At 35.2% G+C, this 23,609-nt stretch overlaps 1 protein-coding gene across 1 annotated transcript in view; it reads left to right on the plus strand.

Moving 5' to 3' along the window:
• The window catches only part of NECAB1 (N-terminal EF-hand calcium binding protein 1), a 183,620-nt gene that overhangs the window by 95,277 nt on the left and 64,734 nt on the right, over nt 1-23,609 (plus strand). Inside the window, exon 5 of the mRNA XM_060127738.1 lies at nt 12,935-13,071. Within this exon, the coding sequence (XP_059983721.1) occupies nt 12,935-13,071 (137 nt within the window). The remainder of the gene's footprint in view (nt 1-12,934; nt 13,072-23,609) is intronic.

The following is a 23,609-nucleotide window of genomic DNA, read 5'->3' on the forward strand; positions in this document are numbered from 1 at the left end:
ATTAATTTTGCTCTATCAGTTTCTTGTTTTTTTTTCAGCAACATACTTTAATCATTCTAAATATTTAAATGTTTTGATTTCAGTGATGAAAAATAGATTGATGGATAATAAGGTTATAACTTTTTCATTTCTTCTAAAATCTAAATTAGCATCTAATATTAAGGTTTTTGAGTGTTTGATTCAATACAGAACACAGAAAATCTATCTCAAATATGAAAGAAGAATATGAAATTATAATTGAAATAACTGGCAGCCTGGAGATACTCAGTTCAGCATGGACTTTGATGAATCTTTACGTGAAGGCCTTAAATGTTTCTGAGAAAAACCTTCTGAAGATGACATGATTTGTGTCTGTGATGAAGAAAAACTGATTTTCAGAAATTTATGCTGCCTTTTTGCTACTATCAGCTTAAATAGAAGTTTAGCTGCAATTTAGATGACATTTCCCCTCCATTTTAATTGCTCATTCTTCGCTCTGAAAAGCTTTCCTTCCAGAAGTGCCTTTAAGGGCAGTTTTAGAGTCAAGAGCCTCTGCCCTTCGCAGCCTCAAGAGGCTGGAAATTGCTGTTTCTCTCCACAGACCCAGAAATGATCAAGAGGAATTTTGTGTTTTAAACACTTTTTGATATGAAGCAGCAGGAAAAAGACAACTGTATTCTAGTCTACTCTAGGAGGGCTGTGTGAACTTGAACAAGTATCCTTAATCTATACCTCATTTTGGAAATGAGAAATTTGTATTCAGTGCTCCCTTTTAGCTCTATAATATGTTGTCTTTGATTAGCTGCTTGCCTATGAAATTCAGTGACTTTCTGATACTGAAGTTTGTTTCTCAGATCAACAGACTATAGATACCATGTTCTTGTTAATAATTAAATATCTCTCTCTCATGCCAAGTGAGACTTTTAGTAGTTAATATTCATTTTGTAGGGGAATGGAAATGTGTCCTAATTAGTAAACCCTATGCGTAGTTAGTGTTTGGCTAAAACCTTATCTGTACTTTATCAGTGTTTTCTGTGTGTTAATGTAAGATAAGTGTTCGTGAAATGAATGCATTTTAATCTATAACAACTGCAAAATCAGGCTGTTTTATTTCCTTTTTAAATGCACCTTACACAGTTGTATTTACAAAGGGATATTCAGTAAATAATAGTTACTAATCTACAAATTTTATTCTTTTTTTCCCCAAAGTAAAGATTAATCAAGGAGCTTGAAAGTAAAGCTTTACTTTTTTTTAAAAAAAAGATGCTCTGTGTGTGATAAAAATCAATTTGAAAATAGAGGTTTGGAAATGTTTCTTCTTTTTAGTGTTTCTCAGACTTTTAAAAAATGTATCCACTTATTTATCTATTTATTTATTTTATTATGGTAGTAACATGGGATCTATCCTCTTAAATTTTTAAGTGTACAGTACATTACCATTGGCTATAGGTACAATGTTGTACAGCAGATCTCTAGAATTTAATCATCTTGCTTAACTGAAACTTAGGCCTGTTGACTAGTAACTCCCCATTTTCATCTCCCCCGCTCCAGCTCCTTACAACCACCATTCCACTCTTTCATTATTTTAATTTGCATATTTTAGATACCTCATATACATGGTGTTTAGGAGGAGAAAAATTACAAGTGGATGTTACCCTTGAGGTATTTCATGTGCTTAAAAATGACATTCAAAAGAAAGTGTGTGAGCAGTAATGTGGAAAGCACCCTATTTTGGGAGAAGAAATTTTGGTTATATTTTATTATCAATATCAACAAATATATTGAGCTCAATTTATGCAGAAATATAGCTCTGGGCTCTTTATACTGAAAAAAAATGACATTTGTTTCTGTGTTACACTCCAGAAAAATGCAGACCAGCAGTTAAGAAGACAGTATATGAGAAGTGGTAAAAGTTACTAATTTGTATGTATTTCTACTGCTTGCCAAACAGTCCTGTATTTTACAGCCCATATCTGTCTATTCCCATAACCTCTCAAACATGAGAATAGTGTACCTCCACCAGACTGGTTCGTACACATATCTTAACCCTTTTGTTGTAAAATAAAATGAGAAAGAGAAAAGCCACAGAAATCAAATGTGGAACTTAATAATTATACCCTACCACTCAGATCAAAATTACAAACTTACCAACCACCCTAGACCTTCCATGTGCCTTGTCCCAATTATAATCCCCTCCCTCCCCTGTAAATAATGACCAAACTGATCTCTCTAGTAATCATTTCCTTGCATTTTATTATGGTTTCATCATACAAATGTTCATCCCTAAAAGCTATAGTTTATTTGTGCCCATTTTTATGTCTGTTAAACTCTTTTAATTTGCAGGTTACCTTGAAATCCTTTAGAGAGATGCTCACCATCTAGACTGCTGTTGACTTCTGATGGTACAATTCATCATATTCTTTTGAACTCTGTTTTTACTTCAAATTGTCAGCTGAATCCAAAGTCTCATTTGACAAGACTTTACCTGATAGTGTGTTATCTCATCAGGAAGCACATACTATCTGATTGTCTCTTTTGATGTTCAGTGCCCAAATTAGGGGTCAGAAAACTTCAGCCATCTGCCAAAATCTGCCAAGCACATGTTTAATATGGTCTACAAACACAGCCAGACTCATTCATTTAATAATTATCTATGGCTGATTTCATGCTATATTGGCAGGATTTGTGGCCTCTTGGTTCATAAAGTCTAAAATATTTACTGTGTAGTCCTCTCCAAAATAGTTTGCCAGTACCTGGCCTACATCATTGGTCTTTATGTTGAACACTCTAGTAATTTAGGCTGTATGAAGCTCATTCTCTAGTTGATTCCTCAGGAAGAGATCATGTGAACAATTTAATCTAAGTTTTTACATATTGACAATTTTTCTGTGCACCTTACACTTAGAAGTCAATTTTCCTGATGTAAAATCCTTGGCTTCATTTTCTTATTGTATACCTAAAATATGTTTCTATACTTTCTTCTGGTAAAAAGGCATTGCTTTTGTAAAGCCTCAACATAATCTAGGTTTTTTTTAACTCTGAGACTCATTTTCTCTTTATGTGTAAGTACACAAAGACTTTTTTCTTTGCGTTTAAAGTCCAGTAATTTCACTAAAATATGTCTTGATGTGTTTGTTCTGAGTTGGTATTCTTACACATGTAGTATGGCTTTATACCTAATTTCAAATCTTTTTATTTCAGAAAAACATTCTTGAATGTTAGATTCTAGTATTTGTTCTGTTTCTTTGTTGATTTCTACACTTATTCTTTAGGAACTCTAAGTATTTTGGATCTTCTTTGTGTATCTACAATATTCGTTACTTCATCTCAAATCCTTTTTGTTTCTTTTCCTTATTTTCTTTTTTCTTCAATTTTTCATTAATGTCTTTTGTCTCATTTAAAAATAGTTGGTTATACTTTTGATCTTTTTGGTGGGCTTGTCTTTCTGGTGTGCGTTCACTGTCTGCAGGAATGTTATTTTGCTCATATCCCTTTTTTATAATAAAATTATATAGAATTTGACCTTAATAATTTTCTATTGCCTACTTTAAAAAAATACTAATTTTCCTGGATTTTTCAAAGAAGGTTGTATTCAGAATAGTTTTTCTGAATTCACAGACCTCCCTCTTGGTTATCTTGTAGTATTGAAAACTATAGTGTCTTTTCTTCTGAGATTTCTGGCTCTGTACCTCTCCCTGACTTTTATTTGGATCTTCTCTTCTTGATCTCTGTGAACCTGTCCTGCTCAGTTTTGATTTGACTCCCTGCAGTTTATCTTCAGTGTGGCACCCTCCTAGCATACCATCTTAGCTAATTAATTTCAAGAGTTCACAGGGGCTCATGCTTCCAACCTCTCTAGACTTTACTAAGATTTTTATGCTCACCTACTTTGGGATAAAAATCCTCCCAGGTTTAGCTGTTCTCAAGCTAGCCAATTATCCTTTCTTGTGAACATTTGTTGGCTATTTTGGAGTTCTCTTGTCTTCAGGTGTGTCACATATCCCATTGCTTCCCTTTGTTTCTTCCTATACATCCAGCCAGTAATACCATGCAATGCAGACCTTCTGGCTATCAGTGATTTTGTCCTTAACCACTTGTAACTTGTGGTTCATGATGATACCTTAAACTCTAGTTTTGTTGTTATTTGTTGGCTATGGAGTTTTGTTGTTGTTGTTGTCTATTTGCACTATTGGTTTTTATGTGAGAATTCCTGGAGTTTCAAAAACAATGCCACCAACATGGACATCTTCCCCATATCCTCCTGCTATTATTTTTCTGGTTTCTATGTTCCTATGAAGCAGAATAAAGAAATGGGCCCGGATGAATAGAACCACACTCATAATGACTTGAGGAGAAGGGAAGAAATCTTAGCCAATATACATAAAAAGATCTGGGAGAGAAAAGAAAAAGAGGGAGTAAAATCACATTAGAGACTGAGAAAGAATTTTGAACAGATTCTGGAAAATGAAATGGTCTGGAAGTGGATATGGGTGACAGAATTCAGAGTAGATAAAAGAGATAGTGCAAGAAGTGTTGTTTAGATTTATAAATTGGATCTCATATGCTATCCTTGATGAGAAACAAGTCAAAGACAGAAACACTTTTAAATTAATTTTGCAGTTGAACTATATATTTGTAACTCTACATTGTAACTCCTCAAAGACCAAATTTCATGGGCCACAGCTTCAATGTGGTAACAAATATGAATGTAAAAATTATACATTTCTGAAAAATCAAGGTAACAGATGTGCAGTACTAACTATATGTAGAAAAAACTCAGAAAAATTAATATTTGTAGAAAGCCTGTTACATACCAAACGAACCATATATTTATCCTAGCAATAATTGTGAACTGAACTATTATCACACCATTTAAACCCAGGCCTTGTGAGTTTTAGGCCAATGATCTGTTCATTACACTTTGTAATATCCTTCCACCAATGGATTTATAACAATAGTGAATATTCATTTATCAAAAACTACAAGCTAGACATCATACAGTGCACTTTACATGCCATGTATTTTTCATTTACTTCTCACAGCAAGCTATGAGATTGATACTGTTCTTATCTTACAGTTAGGAAAATAGGAACTTAGAAGTTTTTAATTTTTTTTTAATTTTAATTTTTCCCAAGTTCACAATGCTGTTAAGTGGTACAAGCACATATTAGAACTTCAGTGTAAATATCTCCAGACCCAGTTTCTTTTTATTATTATTTATTTATTTAATTTATTTTTGGCTGCATCAGGTCCTGGTTGTGTCACACGGGCTCTTCATTGTGGCTCATGGGCTTCTCTCTAGTTATGCCGTGAGGATTTTCTCTTCTCTAGTTGTGGCACACAGGCTCCAGGGTGCGTGGGCTCTGTAGTTTGTAGCATGCAGCCTCACTAGTTGAGGTGCGCAAGCTCAGTAGTTGTGGCATGCAGGCTTAGTTGCCCCGCGGCATGTGGGTGTTGAGTTCCCCAACCAGGGATCGAACCTGCGTCCCCTGCATTGTAAGGTGGATTCTTTACCACTGGGCCACCAAGGAAGTCCCCAGACCCAGTTTCTTAACTACCACACTATGTTGTCAGATGCACATGAATGTGATCTGTGTCTTCATCTGTTATTAATCTCCAAGTTTGGTTAACTCTATATATGTTCCCATTTTCATACCCATGCATATTTTCCTGAAATTCTACTTGTTTGAAGAGGGTTACTTTGAGGTTACTTTGGCATTGTTCTCTGAGCAAAGACATTCAAGGGGCCATATGTTCTTGTTAGGGGCTGCTGGTGTGAGACAGAGCAATAGAAGGAGCCAGAGGAAAGAAACCTACATGAAAAAAATCCTTGACAACTCCAGGATGAGCCCTTTATAATGGAGTTTGTCAATTTAAAAGTCTTAAATAATATAACATCTCTACAGTATTTTCTGATTTCAAACTAGAAAATATCTAGTTATGATAGGATTTAGATTTTTAAAAATTTCTTGGTTATTTAATAACATTTTATTACAAAATTAGAGCCTTGTTTCCTCTTTCACTAAACTGCAAAACTATAATTCTCTTAATACATGGGGATCTGCAGTTTGAAAATATTTTAATCTCTTGCTCTGTCTTCTAAGCTTTCCAAAGACCTATCTGGGATTAACCTCAGTTCATTTTTAAGGCACGTAATTAAGGACCAGATTTTTTTCTCAGTTTTATAAGAATTAAACTTGATATGGTGTTCTCCTAGTTTAAAAAGTGTATCATTTAAAATGAAAGAGTACTGCGATTTATGTCTAAGGGTGTTCTGCCCATGTTTTGCTCTAAGAGTTTAATAGTGTCCAATCTTACATTTAGGTCTTCAATCCATTTCGAGTTTATTTTTGTGTATGATGTTAGGGAGTGTTCAAATTTCATTCTTTTACATGTAGCTGTCCAGTTTTCCCAGCACCATTTCTTGAAGAGGCTATCTTTTCTCCATTGTAGAGTCTTGCCTATTTTGTCACAGATTAGGTGACCATAGGTGTGTGGGTTTATCTCTGGACTTTCTATCCTGTTCCATTGATCTATATTTCTTTTTTGTGTGTCAGTACCATAATGTTTTGATGACTGTAGGTTTGTAGTACAGTATGAAATCAGGGAGCCTGATTCCTCCAGCTCCATTTTTCTTTCTCAAGATTGCTTTGACTATTCATCGTCTTTTGTGCTTCCATACAAACTGTAAAATGTTTTATTCTAATTCTGAGAAAAATGCCATTGGTAATTTGATAGGGATTGCATTGAATCTGTAGATTGCTTTGGGTAGTATAGTCATTTTCACAATATTGATTCTTCCAATCCAAGAACAGGGTATATCTCTCCATCTGTTTGTGTCATCTTTGATATCTTTCATCAGTGTTTTATAGTTTTCTGAGTACAGGTCTTTTGCCTCCTTAGGTAGGTTTATTCCTAGGTATTTTATTCTTTTTGATGGGATGTTAAATGGGATTCTTCTTTCTGATCTTTTGTTGTTAGTGTATAGGAATGCAAGAGATTTCTGTCTATTAATTTTGTATCCTGCAACTTTACTGAATTCATTTATGAGCTCTAGTAGTTTTCGGATAACATCTTTAGGATTTTCTGTGTATAGTATCATGTAATTGGAAACAGTGACAGTTTTACTTCTTCTTTTCCAATTTGGATTCCTTCTATTTCTTTTTCTTCTCTGATTGCCGTGGCTAAGACTTCCAAAACTATGTTGAATCATAGCAGTGAGAGTGGACATACTTGTCTTGTTCCTGATCTTAGAGGAAATGCTTTCAGTTTTTCACCATTGAGAATGATGTTTGCTGTGGATTTGTCATATATGGCCTTTATTATGTTGAGGTAGGTCCTACCTCCTAGAGTAATGAAAATAAAAACAAAAATAAACAAATGGGACCTAGTGAAACTTAAAAACTTTCGCACAGCAAAGGACACCATAAACAAAACAAAAAGACAACTCTCAGAATGGGAGAAAATATTTGCAAGTGAAGCAACCAACAAGGGATTAATCTCCAAAATATACAAACAGTTCATGCAGCTCAACATCAAAAAAACAAATAACCCAATCAAAAAATGGGTGGAAGATCTAAATAGATATTTCTCCAAAGAAGATATACAGATGGCTTAAAAGCACATGAAAAGATGTTCAACACACTAATTATTAGAGAAATGCAAATCAAAACTACAATGAGGTATCACCTCACACCAGTCAATGGCCATCATCAAAAAATCTACAAACAATAAATGCTGGAGAGGGTGTGGAGAAAGGGGAACCTTCTTGCGCTGTTGGTGGAAATGTAAATTGATAGAGCCATTATGGAGAATAGTATGGAAGTTCCTTAAAAAACTAAAAATAGAACTACCATGTGATCCAGCAATCCCACTCCTGGGCGTATATCCAGAGAAAACTATAATTCAAAAAGATACATGCACCCCAATGTTCATTGCAGTTATTGACAATAACTAGGATATGGAAGCAACCTAAATGTCCATTAACAGAGGAATGGATAAAGAAGATGTGGTACATATATACAATGGAATATTATTCAGCCATAAAGAAGGAAATAATGCCATTTGCAGCAACATGGATGGACCTAGACATTGTCATACTGAGTAAAGTAAGTCAGACAGAGAAAGACAGATATCATATAATATCACTTATATGTGGAATCTAAAAAAAAAAGGGGACAAATGAACTTAACTACAAAACAGAAATAGAGTTACATATGTAGAAAACAACCTTATGGTTACCAGGGGGTAAGCCGGGGAGGGATAAATTGGAAGATGGGGGATGACATATACACACTAATATAAAATAGATAACAAATAAGGACCTACTGTATAGCACAGGGAACTCTACTCAGTACTCTGTAATGGCCTATATGGGAAAAGAATCTAAAAAAAAGGGTATATATATATATATATATATATATATATATATATATATATATACATATATATATATATGTATATATATGATTCACTTTGCTGCACACCTGAAACTAACACATTTTAAATCAACTATACCCCAATATTTTTTTTTAATAAAAATAATAAGATGAAAGCCTAAGAATGTTTAAAGAAATAGGACATAGATAATAGTTAGTATTAGTATATTAATAGATAAGCCAGTTAGTATTTACAAAGTAACAGTTTGGGGGAAAGTAGGAAAGGAGAAAAAAACAGCACTATTTTTGTAAAAGTAAATTTTTTCCTGTTATAGAAGCTGGCACAGATGTCTCACACAACAGGTAGAGCAGCAGGAGCTTAGATTAAAAGGCAGTCAGAAGTAGTACCCCCTGCTAAGTGTGATTGTGTCTGATTTCATAAACAAGAAGACACTGAGATGGGTTGTCACTGACTTGATTAATTTTCAAGTAGGACAAATACAAACAGGGAAGACTATGCGCTCATTTTCATAATTAACTGAGGTGATTCATAGTGGGTTAATAGCTAAGATTTCCACTCTTCCATCACCCAGATGGGAAAGAGCTTGCTTTCTGATGATGACCTGACAGTAAAAATGCACAGTCAGTCCTCTAAGAAACCTGATTTTCAAAGTACCATGCTTCTAATGCTAAGGATTTTACTTGAATGACTCCTAGCCTTGTTCCAGCTCCACACAAAGTAAATACGTGGATTGAAATATTTACGTTCTGACTTTCCAAAGGCACAAATGGAAATATTAATGCTACTTTATTGACAATTTCCACTTGATTATCACTTGAACAATTATCAGTGAATTCAATGAACATTATTAGAATCTGAGAAACATGCTCTAAACCTTCATTTGCCCATATCCTTTTTAATAGACATGAAAGAATAACCTGTGTTTGGAAAAAGAGGCAGAATTTGAATATCAGGTACCATTTGTATATTTTTTTTACTGCTTTATTAGTTCTTTCTACCTATATCTCAGATTCCAGGTTTTGCCCAAAGGAATATGTGCCTTAAGCCAATATATCAGTCTTCCGGGAGTTCAGTATGCAAAGATCCCTTTCTGTACCTTCTCAGCCAACACATTTGTTGAGAATAAAAAGGGCAAGGCTTTGACATTTCCCAGCTTGTTATCTATTTAATTTTCCATCTGCTTCTTTTGCCACTGCCTTCCAAAGGAACATCTGCTGCATATCTGAGGGAAGGAAAGGAAGATTGGATCTAAGCCACCTGGGTCTACAGTCCTAAACCTTGGGATCCAGATTAAGGGAAGGGAAGAAGATGAACAAATGGTCTAGAAAATGAAATGAGGACAATCTGTTAAAAATAAAGCTGTATTTCTCTTTATTCTAGAGCCCACATGACTGGACAAGCTGCACAGCAGCATCTACCACCAGCAAGGGCTAGATGTAGGGGAAGGCATCTGGTAATTGGGGAGAGGCAAGAGGAGTTTCCAGAACTGACACTCCCTCTGGTGCCTGAATCTCCATGTGATTCCCTGTACCTCACGTAGTCTTTAAGCATTTAAGGATCAGCTGCTGTGAGCCAGGCTTTGTTCTGGGTATTCTGGAGGCAGAGATGATCAAGACATGTTAGTAAACAACATATTACAATATAAAATGATAAAATTATACCCTAGGTAAGGAAACATTGTTACAAGAGCATACAGAGCGAAAGGATGTGTGCCTAATCCTGTGAAAAGAAATAGTGGTTCAAGGGGAGGAAAGGCAATACACAGATGATACCATGAGCTGAGTTTGGAATGATAAATATTAGAAAACAAGCTCTTTTTTCTCCTTATCATCAAGGGCAGCACATAACAGCAAATCTTCATAGTTGACTCAAAAACCTAATCCCCCAAAGCCTTAAACCCACCCACCACTCCTCTCAATGTCAAGGCATCAACATTTCTGTCAAATGTACCATTTGGGTTGTGCCATCTCTTAATGTTATCTGGAGAGTTACTAATGAGATAACAAATTCTCAAGGTAAGATGCAAGTCTCAGCATAACAATTTCTTAATTTGCTATGATAGAAAATGACAGAGTAGCCAGTTGACTGATTTTAGCTGTCCTCAAAACTCTAACATCACCACAGTCTTTATATGTAAGACCAAAATAGCAAACACAAACAATTCTCATTTAGCTTATCTGCAAACATTCAAGTGTTGGATGAGTATTTTCTCTGGGCACCATGGGGCATACAGAAGAGTAGACCTTTGTGTCTCTGAAGCTAAAATCTAATCTCAGTGACCAGAGTGTTTAAATTGGATAACCCAAAAAACAAAATCTCCTTTCTATAGATAGTTCTGACATGACAAATATTTAACACTTAAATGAGAAAAGAATAAGGCCAATGTAGTGCTGCATAGCTCAATAAATGCATAGTTCCTTCACTTTTACCTGCTGTCCTCAAATAAGTACAATATCATTTGCTTTAGATTAGTGCAGTGTATACTGAGGTGCAAATACAATTGGTATGATCTCTGACTACACAATTACATCTTCTCATCGTCTTAATACATTTTATTTTAAAAATATGCTTTAGCAAAATGGAATAACTGCGGGGAATGGATCAAACACAATTTTTCCTGTCATCATGTTTCCTTTTCATCTCAAAGGAAAGCTTTACTCAATTTTAAAAAAACACATTGAGAAATAATTTTTGAAACTTTTATTGCTGCTGAGTGGCAAGCTATTTGGTCAAATTAAATATTTTGTATATTTTTTATCTTGAATTAACTCACCAAAAATCCTAATGGCTATTATAGCATGTGATGTTTCATTTTATGGTTAGTTTGTTAGGTGGAGTTTAAAGACATTAAAATTTTTAATTTTTAAATAAGATATGGTGATAAGAAAATCTCCTGTGCTGTTCAGCTGCAAAAAAAATGAACTTAGAAAAGGGATTGATGATCGAAACCTTCTATGATTTCACATTAGGAAAGAAATGAAGTTTTCTACAACATTAGGTTGTTCCGTTAACAGAAGAAAAATAACAAAGTAACTTGTATCAGGAGTCCAGAAGCTCAATATTTCTTAATTTAGAATTGATAGAAGTACAGAATGTTTTTGAGTTGGAATGTATGCCAGAGTGCTTAGTCTGATTTGTAAGTGAGAAAGCTGAGACCCAGAGAGATTAATTAAATCTTGTTTGCTTGGATTTGCAACCATGCCCCAAGATTCCCCAGCATGCTGTATTTCCTAGCATTATCTTGTCACCATCATTCCTTTCAGTTTTGTATTTTCAATCATGAGATAATCATGTTGTTTAGGAATGGAGCCAAATAAATCCTTTCCTTGGCTGAACTTTTATCTATTGTTCCCACCTGAGACTCTAGGAAATCAGGTTTAGCTGGCTGGTCCCATGACCTGAAAAAGTGGTTCTGTCACCGTTTCATTCCATGCCAACCTGATTTTATTTTCTGCCTTGGTTCTCTCTACGACTTTAGAAGGCAAGAGCGGGCTTCTCTGGTGGCTTAGTGGTTAAGAATCTGCCTGCCAATGCAGGGGACATGGGTTCGAGCCCTGGTCTGGGAAGATCCCACATGCCGCGGAACAATTAAGACCATGCGCCACAACTACTGAGCCTGCGCTCTAGAGCCTGCAAGCCACAACTGCTGAGCCCATGTGCCACAACTACTGAAGCCCACGCTCCACAATAAGAGAAGTCACCACAATGAGAAGCTCACGCACCACAACGAAGAGTAGACCCCGCTCGCCACAACTAGAGAAGGCCCGTGTGCAGCAAAAAAGACCCAACGCAGCCAAAAATAAATAAATTAAATAAATAAATTTATAAAATAAAAAAGAAGAAGACAATAGCAACAAGTAGCACCATCCACAATCCACCTGTATACCTAGACTAAGTTTGGCAGGTATAGTGATTATGTTTCTGATGATCTCTGTGTAGACTTGGGGTTGTTTGAGTGAAGGTGCTTTTGTGGCTGAGGTGTTGTACTAGAAGTTAGATGCAGCTGAGCTTCGGGTAAATTTCCTGAAGGAGGGACATAAGCAGATTTAGTAAAGTGTTTAAGTATTCCAAGCCTAACATTTTCTGAATTTTGAAATAACAACACACAAGTTCCTTTGGCTTCAATGTAATACAGATCAAGCATAATAAATACATCAAGAGAGAATTAAGCCAATTGTCAACATTTGAGTACATTTAGTTGGTAAGAGAAAAAAAACACCCAGAATTAGTCACCATCCAAACTTTTCTCCAGGTAATTTTCTTCCTTTTCTACATATGTCTATTCCATAATTTGACTGGTTTTTGTCATTTTTTCTAATCTTGAAGCAGGTGCAATGGGATATGAGATATTCAAGTCATTTCTGCAGCTTTCTTATTCAACTTCTGGTGGGTAGATAGAATTCTGCCCCAACCTCCAGGACCCAACATGTTTTCTCTCCTCTTTGTCTATTTTTCTCAGGGATTAATCTGAGATTGATGGGTACATGGGGAAAAAAACACTCCTGGTTATTTTTTCCTACCATATTTCTAATTGCATTTGTTTTGTCATCCTTAGGATTACCAAGAGGCTTCCAATTTGAAACAATTTGTAACTCGATTTTTATTGAAAGAGACCTTGAATCAACTGCAGTCTCTCCAGAACTCTCTGGAATGTGCCATGGAAATTACTGAGGAGCAAACTCGTCAAGAAAGGCAAGTTAAATGCTTTCATATGATGTGTCTTTAGTGACTCCATGTTTATGAAAGACCAGTTGAAGGGCATCATACTTAAACTAGTAAAAACTAAAAATGAGAATGAATAGATTTAAATGGAATGGCAGGGACCTCCAATGGATACTAGCCTTATATTTTCCTCTAGAAAAGACCATTCTCCTTTTTCTTTTACTATCCATCATTTATTCAACAAATTTTAATTGAGAATTTAATAGATGGAGAAGACTTTACAATTTGCTGTGATAATGTAAAGATACATTTTACAAAGTTCCAATTCTTAAGGAGGCTAAAGTCTATTACATAAATAAAATATGAACACTAAAACTATAATGCAAGTTACAAGTGATAAATACCACAGAGAAGGGGAAATATATTGCCAAGAGATTTCAGAAGAGTAAAAGATTTAGTATAGATAGACATGAAAGACAGTTTCATGGAGTTTCCTGATGACATTTGAGCTAATCTTCTTAATGAGTATACTTGAAAATTACGGAAATGATGGAGAAAAATCTTATAGGCTCAGTGAATCTAGATATAGCAGGAGACTTGAGAATTCAATAAGTCTAATTATTTAAGGAAATAAAGAAAAGTGAATGATGGGAGACTTTCAAAATTCAATGCCACTAATTGAGAAGATAAGTAGTGATAATATAGTAGTTGTATAAATAATGGTACTAATGCTAAAGATAAACTTGAATTAGAAATGTGTAAAGCAGACATCAGAATAATTCCAAACAACAGTTGGTAATTTCTTGAGTTATAATTTTTACCTTGCAAGCCAGAGAAGAGCTTGGCAAAACTCTTGCTTATGCAACAAATTTTTGCATGTGCAATGGCTTATCTAACTTCTGCATTTTAAGTTATAGAGAACCACACAGTAAGTTTTTTGAACAGGCTGATAAGAGACTGCTCAGTAGGCCAATTTTTTAAGACAAATTAATGGGTACATAATTATTAGGACGTATCAGAAAAACAGTGGAATTTTCAATTTTATGTTTATAATGTCAAAATGAGTGAGCACCACCAAATTCTAACAAAAAAGCCTGTAATCTCAGATCTAATGAGCTTGTGCAGCTGATGAACATTGATATGCACTCTCCAATGGATCTGCATGGCATTTCACTTATAAACTTAGTATTTTCTTCACTGTATTGGGTGATTCCATATCAAATGGCAAAGTGTAACAATTAGCTTTAGAGAAGCAACAACCCATCTCCTCAGGTTTGAACAGAGGATAACTGAATGTCTTGAAGCACAATGAAATTGATTTCATGTTCCTGATGAGAAAATGAGGCCTGATTTCTTGTCTTTTGTTCAGGTTTTCTTGAGGTAAAATGGATTGTCCATTTTTAGACTCAATCTTTTGCCACCTGAGAAGAGGCTTGAAAAAGGATTCTGTTCCCTTTCTTCACCTGCACTTTGGTTTTTATTTTCTATAGTCACCTTGTACAAATTTGCATTCTACATTCACCACCATAGAGTGAATGCATAATGAACAACTATTCCTTGTGTTAGGCCACAGGCTAGCCTTGAACTCCTGCGACTGCTGCCAACAGCTGCACTGCAGCTGTGTTTAATGAGAAGGAGCATAAGAGTTTAAGGAAATTAGAAGACACTAGAGAATTAATGAATCTTTTATTTCTAGGTTTCTAGCTCAAAAACAGCTTAGAAGAATGGAAAATATTACAGATCTAATATCAGTTTGGGAGAGTGTTATTGAATAGAATTTGGCTAAGGCACCCAGAGATGCCCAAATCTCACCACAAATCCACGATACTCTTCCCAGGGAGGTTTCTAGAAAAAAATACACAAACAAGCAAATAGAAAACAAAGTTCCACTATGGGTTTGTGTCCATAATATCCAACATGAAGTCTCTGGTTACTCTGACTGAAGCATGTTTGTGTCCATAATATCCAATGTGAAGTCTCTGGTTACTCTGACTGAAGCATGTTTGTGTCCATAATATCCAATGTGAAGTCTCTGATTACTCTGACTGAAGCATGCAAATTAGGCCCAAGCATACAGGGACTCTATCTCTGTTCCCAAGGCTCCATCTTCCTATCAGCTAGCCACCAGAAACCAAAGTGAAGAGAGCCCCAGGGGCCTCATCATTGGAAAAAAGACAAAGAGAAGAAAGATGGCTGTCCTTTTTCCTATGATATCAAATAAGAAACAAGTGAAGGAGCCTCATAGGGAGATAAGACCTGAATTGGATCTTTTGGGTAGATTTAATGGCAGAATGATATCTCCCTGAAGGGAGGGTTGTCCTCATCTACGCTATATTACCCATCTTCTCTCATCTGGCTAACTCATCCTCCTACTTTGTTTGGTCTCTGTTTGGACAGAACTTTCTCTAGGAAGCTTTCACTGCTCACAAAACAGAATTTTATACCTACCTCCCACTCCACTACTCCTGTTAGTACCCTCTACTTATATCTACTTACGATCTCAGTTCCTTAATTATCTCCCCCATTAGACTTTGAGTTTCTAGATGGCAGGGACTTTTTCTTGTTTCCCTATACCTGGCACAGCTACATGTTAAATATATAAAGCTGAATAAATCAAAGGGGATTCCAGGTAAAGCGAGCCATATAGAAGAGCAGTGGATATGGACCTGGGACAGTGGAAAGACCAACTTACCTGGAATCTAGGGTCAGGATAGGTCTTCAAAGCTAAACAGATGCATTTAGACTTCATATGATCAGAGATTATCATTGGTGGTTGTAAAGAAAGGAGAAATATAGTAAAAATGGAGTTTAAGGGAAATAGTCTCATAGTAGTATGTAGTAAAGATTTGGGGGAGAAGAGAAGAAGCTCAGAGAGGAGAGGTCAAATAAGTATATCCAAAAATTCATTAGTGTTTTTATACCATAAAGGAAGATTCCATGAGGCTCTGTGCAGTCAAAAGTTGCAACCCACAGATATCTTTAAAAATTCCACATTTGTAATAATTTGCTACCTCTCAGCATCAATATTACTTTGGGGCTTAACACTTGTGAAACCTAAGGATACAATGACTTGCTGAAATATAGAAAAAATTGAGAAGTCATCTATTCTAGCTATCAACTCCAAGGAGGAATCACACAGTATCATTCATCCTGCAGTAATGAGTTAGACATGCTGTGTTGAGCAAAATGTCTGTGTGTATTCATGTGAAAATGGCAATTCAGAAAGAAGAGATGCATGCAGCTGGAATGCCACAGAAGTGAGATTTTTCAGAGGGCGTTCTACAACACTCTTTATATCTGTCCTGGCCAGCTGGCTAAATGGAAGCCACTTTAATCCCATGTCGTTTGAAAGTACCCAATAGACGACAAGAATTATCATTAGTTTATACTAAAGTTTTCCTCTAGAGGACCCTTGTCTTCTTATATAAACCATTCTTCCTCAAACAAACTAGGTTTCTAGGAACACAGTTTAATTATATGTGAATTTCTTTTTTATAATGAAATCTGCAAGTTTGTTCTATTTTCCAAAGTTCTTCTTTATTCAGAAAAACAACTAATTCCTTCTGGCTTGGAAGTTATTTTTCTCCTTTTCATGGTTGTTTATTACAGAAGTAAGGGAAGGCTTTAATTTCACATATAGGTGATTATAAAGTTCAGACAACTTAAATTCCCTTATCTTGAACATAAAGAAGGAATGCTCTAAATCACTTCCTCCTATGTAGTAAAGATTTGGGAGAGAGGAGAAGTTACTAGAAAGTTGATTTTTTTTTAATATGCCATAGGAAAATCTAGAGGGAAGTGTAGTTAGATTGGAGAGTAAACATAGAATATTAGTTTTGCTCCCTCCCTAAACCCTTCAAAAATGGCATTAAGAGTGTCTGGATAAAAAGGAGTCATAAACCCACAAAGATAAGAAGGATAGAAGAAAAATGATATAGAAGCTTGGAACATGAAAAGAAGGTGAATCTAGCGGTAACTGATTTAGAAGATCTGAGAAAGCTGAAACATAAGCAGCTGGTGTAAGAAGCCAAGATGCAATCCAACTGGTATCACAAAACCTCAGAAAGCCTCAAGAATTAGCTTCACCATGTGCAACTGATAGTGGGGATGAAAGTGAGGTTGACATATTGTTGAAAGCTCCACCCAAAGCTTTATATTGACTGCCTCTCCCCAGCCCTTGAGGAAGCCTAGAGGTATACTCTTTGGAGTAGGTGAACAGATTTACACTGGCACAACTGGGTGTCAGAGCACAGTTCTAAAAAATGAGGCATTAACTGAAAGTCTCCATACTGAACAGTGAGATTTGAAACCCCCTCAGAATCCTGTGTTCCCAGAGCACTGGCAGTTGGGCTTATTCCCTCCAGTTGGGACCTCCTTCTTTTAGCGATCTCATCAGTCTTAGAGAAAATACTTAAAAGTACTGGGAGTCAGTGTCCTCCAATGAACAGGCCAAGCCAGGCCACCCTACAATGGAGGCTGCAAGTTGGCAGTCCCCAACATACACATATAGATTCCAATCATTCCTGTGGTTCCTTCCTCTGAGATAAGCAGGGACAACCAAGAGAACAAGTCAAACACAAGAAACAAAACTTGAAACAGAAATATCCAGGGAGCAGAAAACTTCAGAAAGTAAATCATCAATACCCTCAAAAATCAGAGAAGATATTGCATTTATGAATTAAGGGCAGGATGTTATTTTAAAAAAAGAATATTGAAAGCACAGAAAACAGTTCTTGGAAATTCTGATTGTAGAAATGAAAACCTATGAGGAATATTTGGAGATAAAAGTGTGATGACATTTTCTAGAAATAGAACACAGGAGAGACATTATCAAAGAAATAATTTTCAGAACAAGGACATGAGTTTCCAGGTTGATAGAACAGACTAAGAGCCATTATAACGAATAATAAAAGTCACATGCCAAGTCATGCCATTATGAAATTTCAGAATACTGGAGATGAAGAGAAGTGTCTAAAAACTCCCAGAGAGAAAAACCCAAATGATAAAGAAAACACTATATTTTTCAATAATGAGACTGGAAGCTAAAATTCAATCAAGCAACTTCAAAATTTGAATGGAAAAGATTTGCAACCTAAAATTCTTTACTCCATAAAACCACTAATAATGCTGGAGGAAAAATTAAAGTATTTTTATACATGCAGTGTCTCAAGAATTTTGCCTCTCATGGTATTCCATTTCTTCTGAAGCAATTGGAGGCATTTTCTCTCCAAAACAAAGGAATAAACTAAGAGAAAAATGAAATCCAGTTTTAAAAAAAAAGAAAGATAAAGGCAGAGGTGGGGTGGGGAGGGAGAATCCAAAATAGGAGAGAGGCTAAAGGAATCTTATTTTGGGTGTGGGGGGTTGCATATAACAGAGGGCGAAAAGTGGCTTAATCACATAAGAGCTTATTATTTCCTGCTAAAGAGCCTGGTGGTGGGCAGTCTAAGGCAAGTATGGCAGCTCTACAGATTTATCATAGATTTCCTCTCTTTTTCACATCTTCGTACATGACTTACATTTGCAAGTTTACCTCATGCCAAAGCTGGTTGTTGGAATTCCAGATACCATGTTCATATTCCAACCAGGAAAGAAGTATAAGGAAAGAATAGGCAGCCTCTCAGCTCAATTCTTCCTTTTAAACAGCCTTCCTGGAAGTTCCTTACATTTCCATGTATATATCTTTGGCCTGAGCTTTTCATATAGGGAATTTGATACCTAAAGCCTAAAACTGAAAAAGAAAGAGATAGCAAAAAGTTCACCACAATAAGTCTAGTTACCATCTGTCACCATATTGTTATTACAATATTATTGAATATATTCCCCATGCTGTACATTTCATCCCTGTGACTCATTTATTTTGTAACTGGAAATTAGTACTTCTTAATCTCCCTCACCTATTTCACTCTTCCCATCTCCCCTCCCCTCTGGCAACCACCAGTTTGTTCTCAGTAACAGAGTCTGATTCTATTTTGTTATGATTGTTCATTTTGTTTTTGAGATTGCATATATAAGTGAAATCATATGGTCTATCTTTCTCTGACATACTTCACTTAGCATAATTCTTTTTTGATGACTGAGGAATATTCCATTGTGTGTGTGTGTGTGAATATATATATATAAACACAAATATATATACATATGTATGTATATATATACATATGTCATATATGTAAATAGACACACACAGACACACACACACACACATATCCATTCATCTACTGAGGGACACTTAGGTTGCTTCCATATCATGGCTATTGTAAAAAAAAAATACTGCAATGAACACAGGGGTGTGTATATCTTGTCAACATTTTTTAAAGTTAATTAATTTATTTATATTTTATTTTTGGCTATATTGTGTCTTCATTGAGGTGAGCGGGGGCTACTCTTCATTGTTGTGCACGGGCTTCTCATTGCAGGGGCTTCTCTTGTTGTGGAGCATGGGATCCAGGCATGCAGATTTCAGTAGTTGTGGCTCATGGGCTCAGTAGTTATGGCTCACAGGCTCTGGAGAGCAGGCTCAGTAGTTGTGGTTCATGGGCTTAGTTGCTCCATGGCTTGTGGGATCTTCCCGGACCAGGGCTCAAACCCACGTCCCCTGCATTGGCAGGCAGATTCTTAACCACTGTGCCACCAGGGAAGTACCTCTTTTCAACTTTTCAAATTATAGTTTTTTTTCCTTTGGAAAAACATTCAGATGTGGAATTGATAGATCATATGTAGTTCTATTTTTAATTTTTTGAGGAGCATCTATAATATGTTCCATAGTGTCTGTACCAATTTGCATTCCCACCAGCAGTGCACGAGGCCCCCCTTTTCTCTACAACATTACTAACAGTTGTTTATTGTTGCCCTTTTGATAACAGCCATTTTGAAGGGTGGGAGGTGATATCTCATTGTGATTTTGATTTTCATTTCCCTGATGATTAGTGATGTTGAGCATCTTTTCATATGTCTGCTGGCCATTGCTATGTCTTCTTTCAAAAAATGTCTGTTCAGGTCCTCCACGCATTTTTATTGACTTGTTTGTTTTTCTGATGTTGAGGAGTTGTACGAGTTAGTTGTGTATTTTGGATATTAACCCCTTATTAGTTATATCATTTTCAAATATCTTCTCCCATTCAGTAGGCTGCATTTTCATTTTGTTGATAGTTCCCTTCACTGCACAAGTTATTTAGTTTGATGCAGTCCCATTCATTTATTTTTCATTTTGTTTCTCTTGCTGAGGATACAGGTATGAAAAATATTGCTAAGAATGATGTCAAAGAACTTACTGCCTATGTTTTCTTCTAGGAGTTTTATAGTTTTGGGTCTTGCATTTAAGTCCTTAAACAATTTTGATTTTTCTTTATTTTTCTTTTTGGTATATGGTGTTATAAAGTAGTCCAGTTTGATTCTTTTGCATGTAGCTGTTTTCCCAACATTTATTGAAGAAGCTGTCTTTTCTGCCATTGTATATTCTTGTCTCCTTTATCCTAGGTTAATTAATCATGTAAGGGTGAGTTTATTTCTACGTCTCTATTCTGCTCCATGATCTAGCTGTCTGTTTTTGTGCCAGTACAATATTGTTTTGATTACCATAGCTTTGTAGTACATTTTGAATTCAGAGAGCATGACACCTCCAACTTTGTTCTTCTTTCTCAAGATCGTTTAGGTTATTCAGGGTCTTTTGTGTTTAAATACAAATTTTAGAATTATTTATTTTAGCTCTGAGAAAAATACCATTTTTATTTTGATAGAGATTGCACTGTCTTTATATTTCCTTGGGTAGTATGGTCATTGTAACAATATTAATTCTTCCAATCATTGAGCACAGTATATCTTTTCATTTGTGTTATCTTCAGTTCATCAATATTGTACATTTTTCTGACTGTAGTACTTTTACCTCTTTGGTTAGATATATTCCTAGAAATTTTAATCTTTTTGATACAATTGTAATAAATGGGCTTGTTTTCTAAATTTCACTTTCTGATAGTTTGTTGTTAGTATATAGAAACATTGTTAGTGTATAGATTTCTGTATAGTATTTTTTTTATCCTGCAAATTTACTAAGTTCATTTATTAGTTCTAGTAGGTTTTCTGGTGGCATCTTTAGGATTTTCTATATATAGTATCATGTCATCTTCAGTGAAAGTTTTCCTTTTTTCTTTACAATTTGGATTCCCTTTTTGTCTGATTGCTTTGGCTACGATTTCCAATACTATATTGAATAGAAGTTGTGAGTGGGCATCCTTATCTTGCTCTTGATCTTAGAGGAAATACTCTCAGCTTTTCACCATTAAGTATGATGTTAGCTGTGGGTTGTCATATATGGCCTTACTTTGTTGAGGAATATTCCCTTTATATCCACTTTCTGGAGAGTTTTTATCATAAATCGTTGTTGAATTTTGTTAAAAGACTTTTCTGCATCTATGAGATGATTATATGAATTTTATTCTTCAATTTCTTAATGTAGTGTATCACATAGATTGTTTTGATATTGAATCATCCTTACATACCTGGGATAAATACCACTTGATCATGGTGTATGAGTCTTTTGTTGAATTTAGTTTGCTAATACATTGTGAAGGATTTTTGCATCTATGTTCATCAGTGATATTGGCCTGTAATTTTCTTTTTTCAAGGTGTCTTTGGCTGGTTTTGGTATCATGGTGATGCTGGCTTCATAGAATGAGTTCAGAAGCTTAACTTCCTCTGCAATCTTTAGAATAGTTTGAGAAGGATTGGTGTTGATTCTTCTTTAAGTGTTTGCTAGAATTCACCTGTGAAGCCATGTGGTCCTAGACTTTTGTTATTTGGGAGGTTTTTAGTTTTTTTGATTGCTGATTTAATTTTATTACTGGTAATTTGTCTGTTTATATTTTCTATTTTTTCCTGATTCATACTTGGGAGATTGTATGTTTCTAGGAATTTGTCCATTTCTTTTAGGTTTCCCAATTTGTTGGCAAGTATTTGTTCTAGTAATCTCTTAATGGTCCTTTGTATTTCAGTGATGTTAGTTGTATCTTCCCCCCTTTTTTTTTCTTCTGATTTTATTGGTTTTATTGATTTGGGCCCTCCTTTTTTCCTTGATGAGTCTGGATTAAGGTTTATCAATTTTGTTTATCTTTTCAAAGAACCAGCTCTTACAAGTTCCCTAGTATTATTGTATTACTGTCAATTTCTCCCTTTATGTTTGTTAATATTTGCTGTATGTATTTAATTGCTCCTATGTTGGGTGTGTATACATTTACATTTGCTATATCTTTTTATTTAATTGATTTTTATCATTATGTAATGTTCTTCTTTGTCTCTTTTTTACAATCTTTGTTTAAAGTCTATTTTGTCTGATGTAAGTACTGCTAACCCAACTGTCTTTTCATTTCCATTTGCATGGAATACTTTTTCCATCCCTTCACTTTCAGCAACTGTATCTTTAGATATGAAGTGAGTCTCTTGTAGACAGCATATACAGGTCTTGTTTTTTTTTTTTTAATCTATTAGGCCACTCTCTGTGTTTTCATTAGAGGATTTAGTTCATTTACATTTAAAGTAATTATTGATAGATATGTACTTATTGCCATTTTGTCAATTGTTTGGGGGTTTTGTATAGTTCTTTTTAGTAACTTAGCTCTTTCGCTATTTTCCCTTTTGATTTGATGAATATTTTAATGCTATGTTTGGATTCCTTTCTTTTTGTGTGTGTATATCTCTTTATAGATTTTTGGTTTGCAGTTCCCATGGCATTTATATATAATAACCTATATATATCTGTGATTATTTAAACGTGCTGATCTCTTAAGTTGAAACACATTCTAACAACAACGCATTTTTACTCCCCCTGCCACATTTAATGTTTTTGACTTCATATTTTATATCCTTTTCTTTTGTAAATCTCTTAACTACTTATTGTGGTTATAAATGATTTTACTACTTTTGTCCTATAACCTTATTACTAGCTGTATAAGTGGTTGATCTACCACCTTTACTGCATATTTTCCTTTACCAATGAGATTTTCTTTTCATAATTTTCATATTTCTAGTTGTGGTCTTTCCTTTTTCACTTAGAAAAGTCCCTTTAACATTTGTTGTAAAGCTAGATTAGTGATGCTGAACTCTTAGGTTTTGCTTGTCTGTAAAACTCTTTATCTCTCCTTCAAGTATGAATAATAGCATTGCCGGGTAGAGTCTTCTTGATTGTAAGTTTTTTCTTTCATCACTTTAAATGTATCTTACTACTTGCTTGTGGCCTGAAAAGTTTCTGCTGAAAAGTCAGCTGATAGTCTTATGGGAGTTCCCTTGTGCATAACTAGTTGCTTTTCTCTGGCTGCTTTTAAGATTCTCTTTTTATCTATAATCTTTTGCCATTTAAATTACAGTTTGTCTTGGTGTGGATCTCTTTGAGTTCATTTTGTTTGGGATCCTCTATTCTTACTAGACTTGGATGTCTGTTGTTTTTTCTCAGATTATGGAAGTTTTTAGCCTTTATTTCTTAAAGTAAGTTTTCTTCCTCTGTTTCTCTTTTCCTTCTGGGCCCTCTGTAATAGTAATGTTAGTTACCTTGATGGTGTCCCAGAGGTCTCTTAAAC

Source organism: Lagenorhynchus albirostris, chromosome 17 (genome assembly GCF_949774975.1).
Source record: "Lagenorhynchus albirostris chromosome 17, mLagAlb1.1, whole genome shotgun sequence".
Taxonomy (NCBI): domain Eukaryota; kingdom Metazoa; phylum Chordata; class Mammalia; order Artiodactyla; family Delphinidae; genus Lagenorhynchus; species Lagenorhynchus albirostris.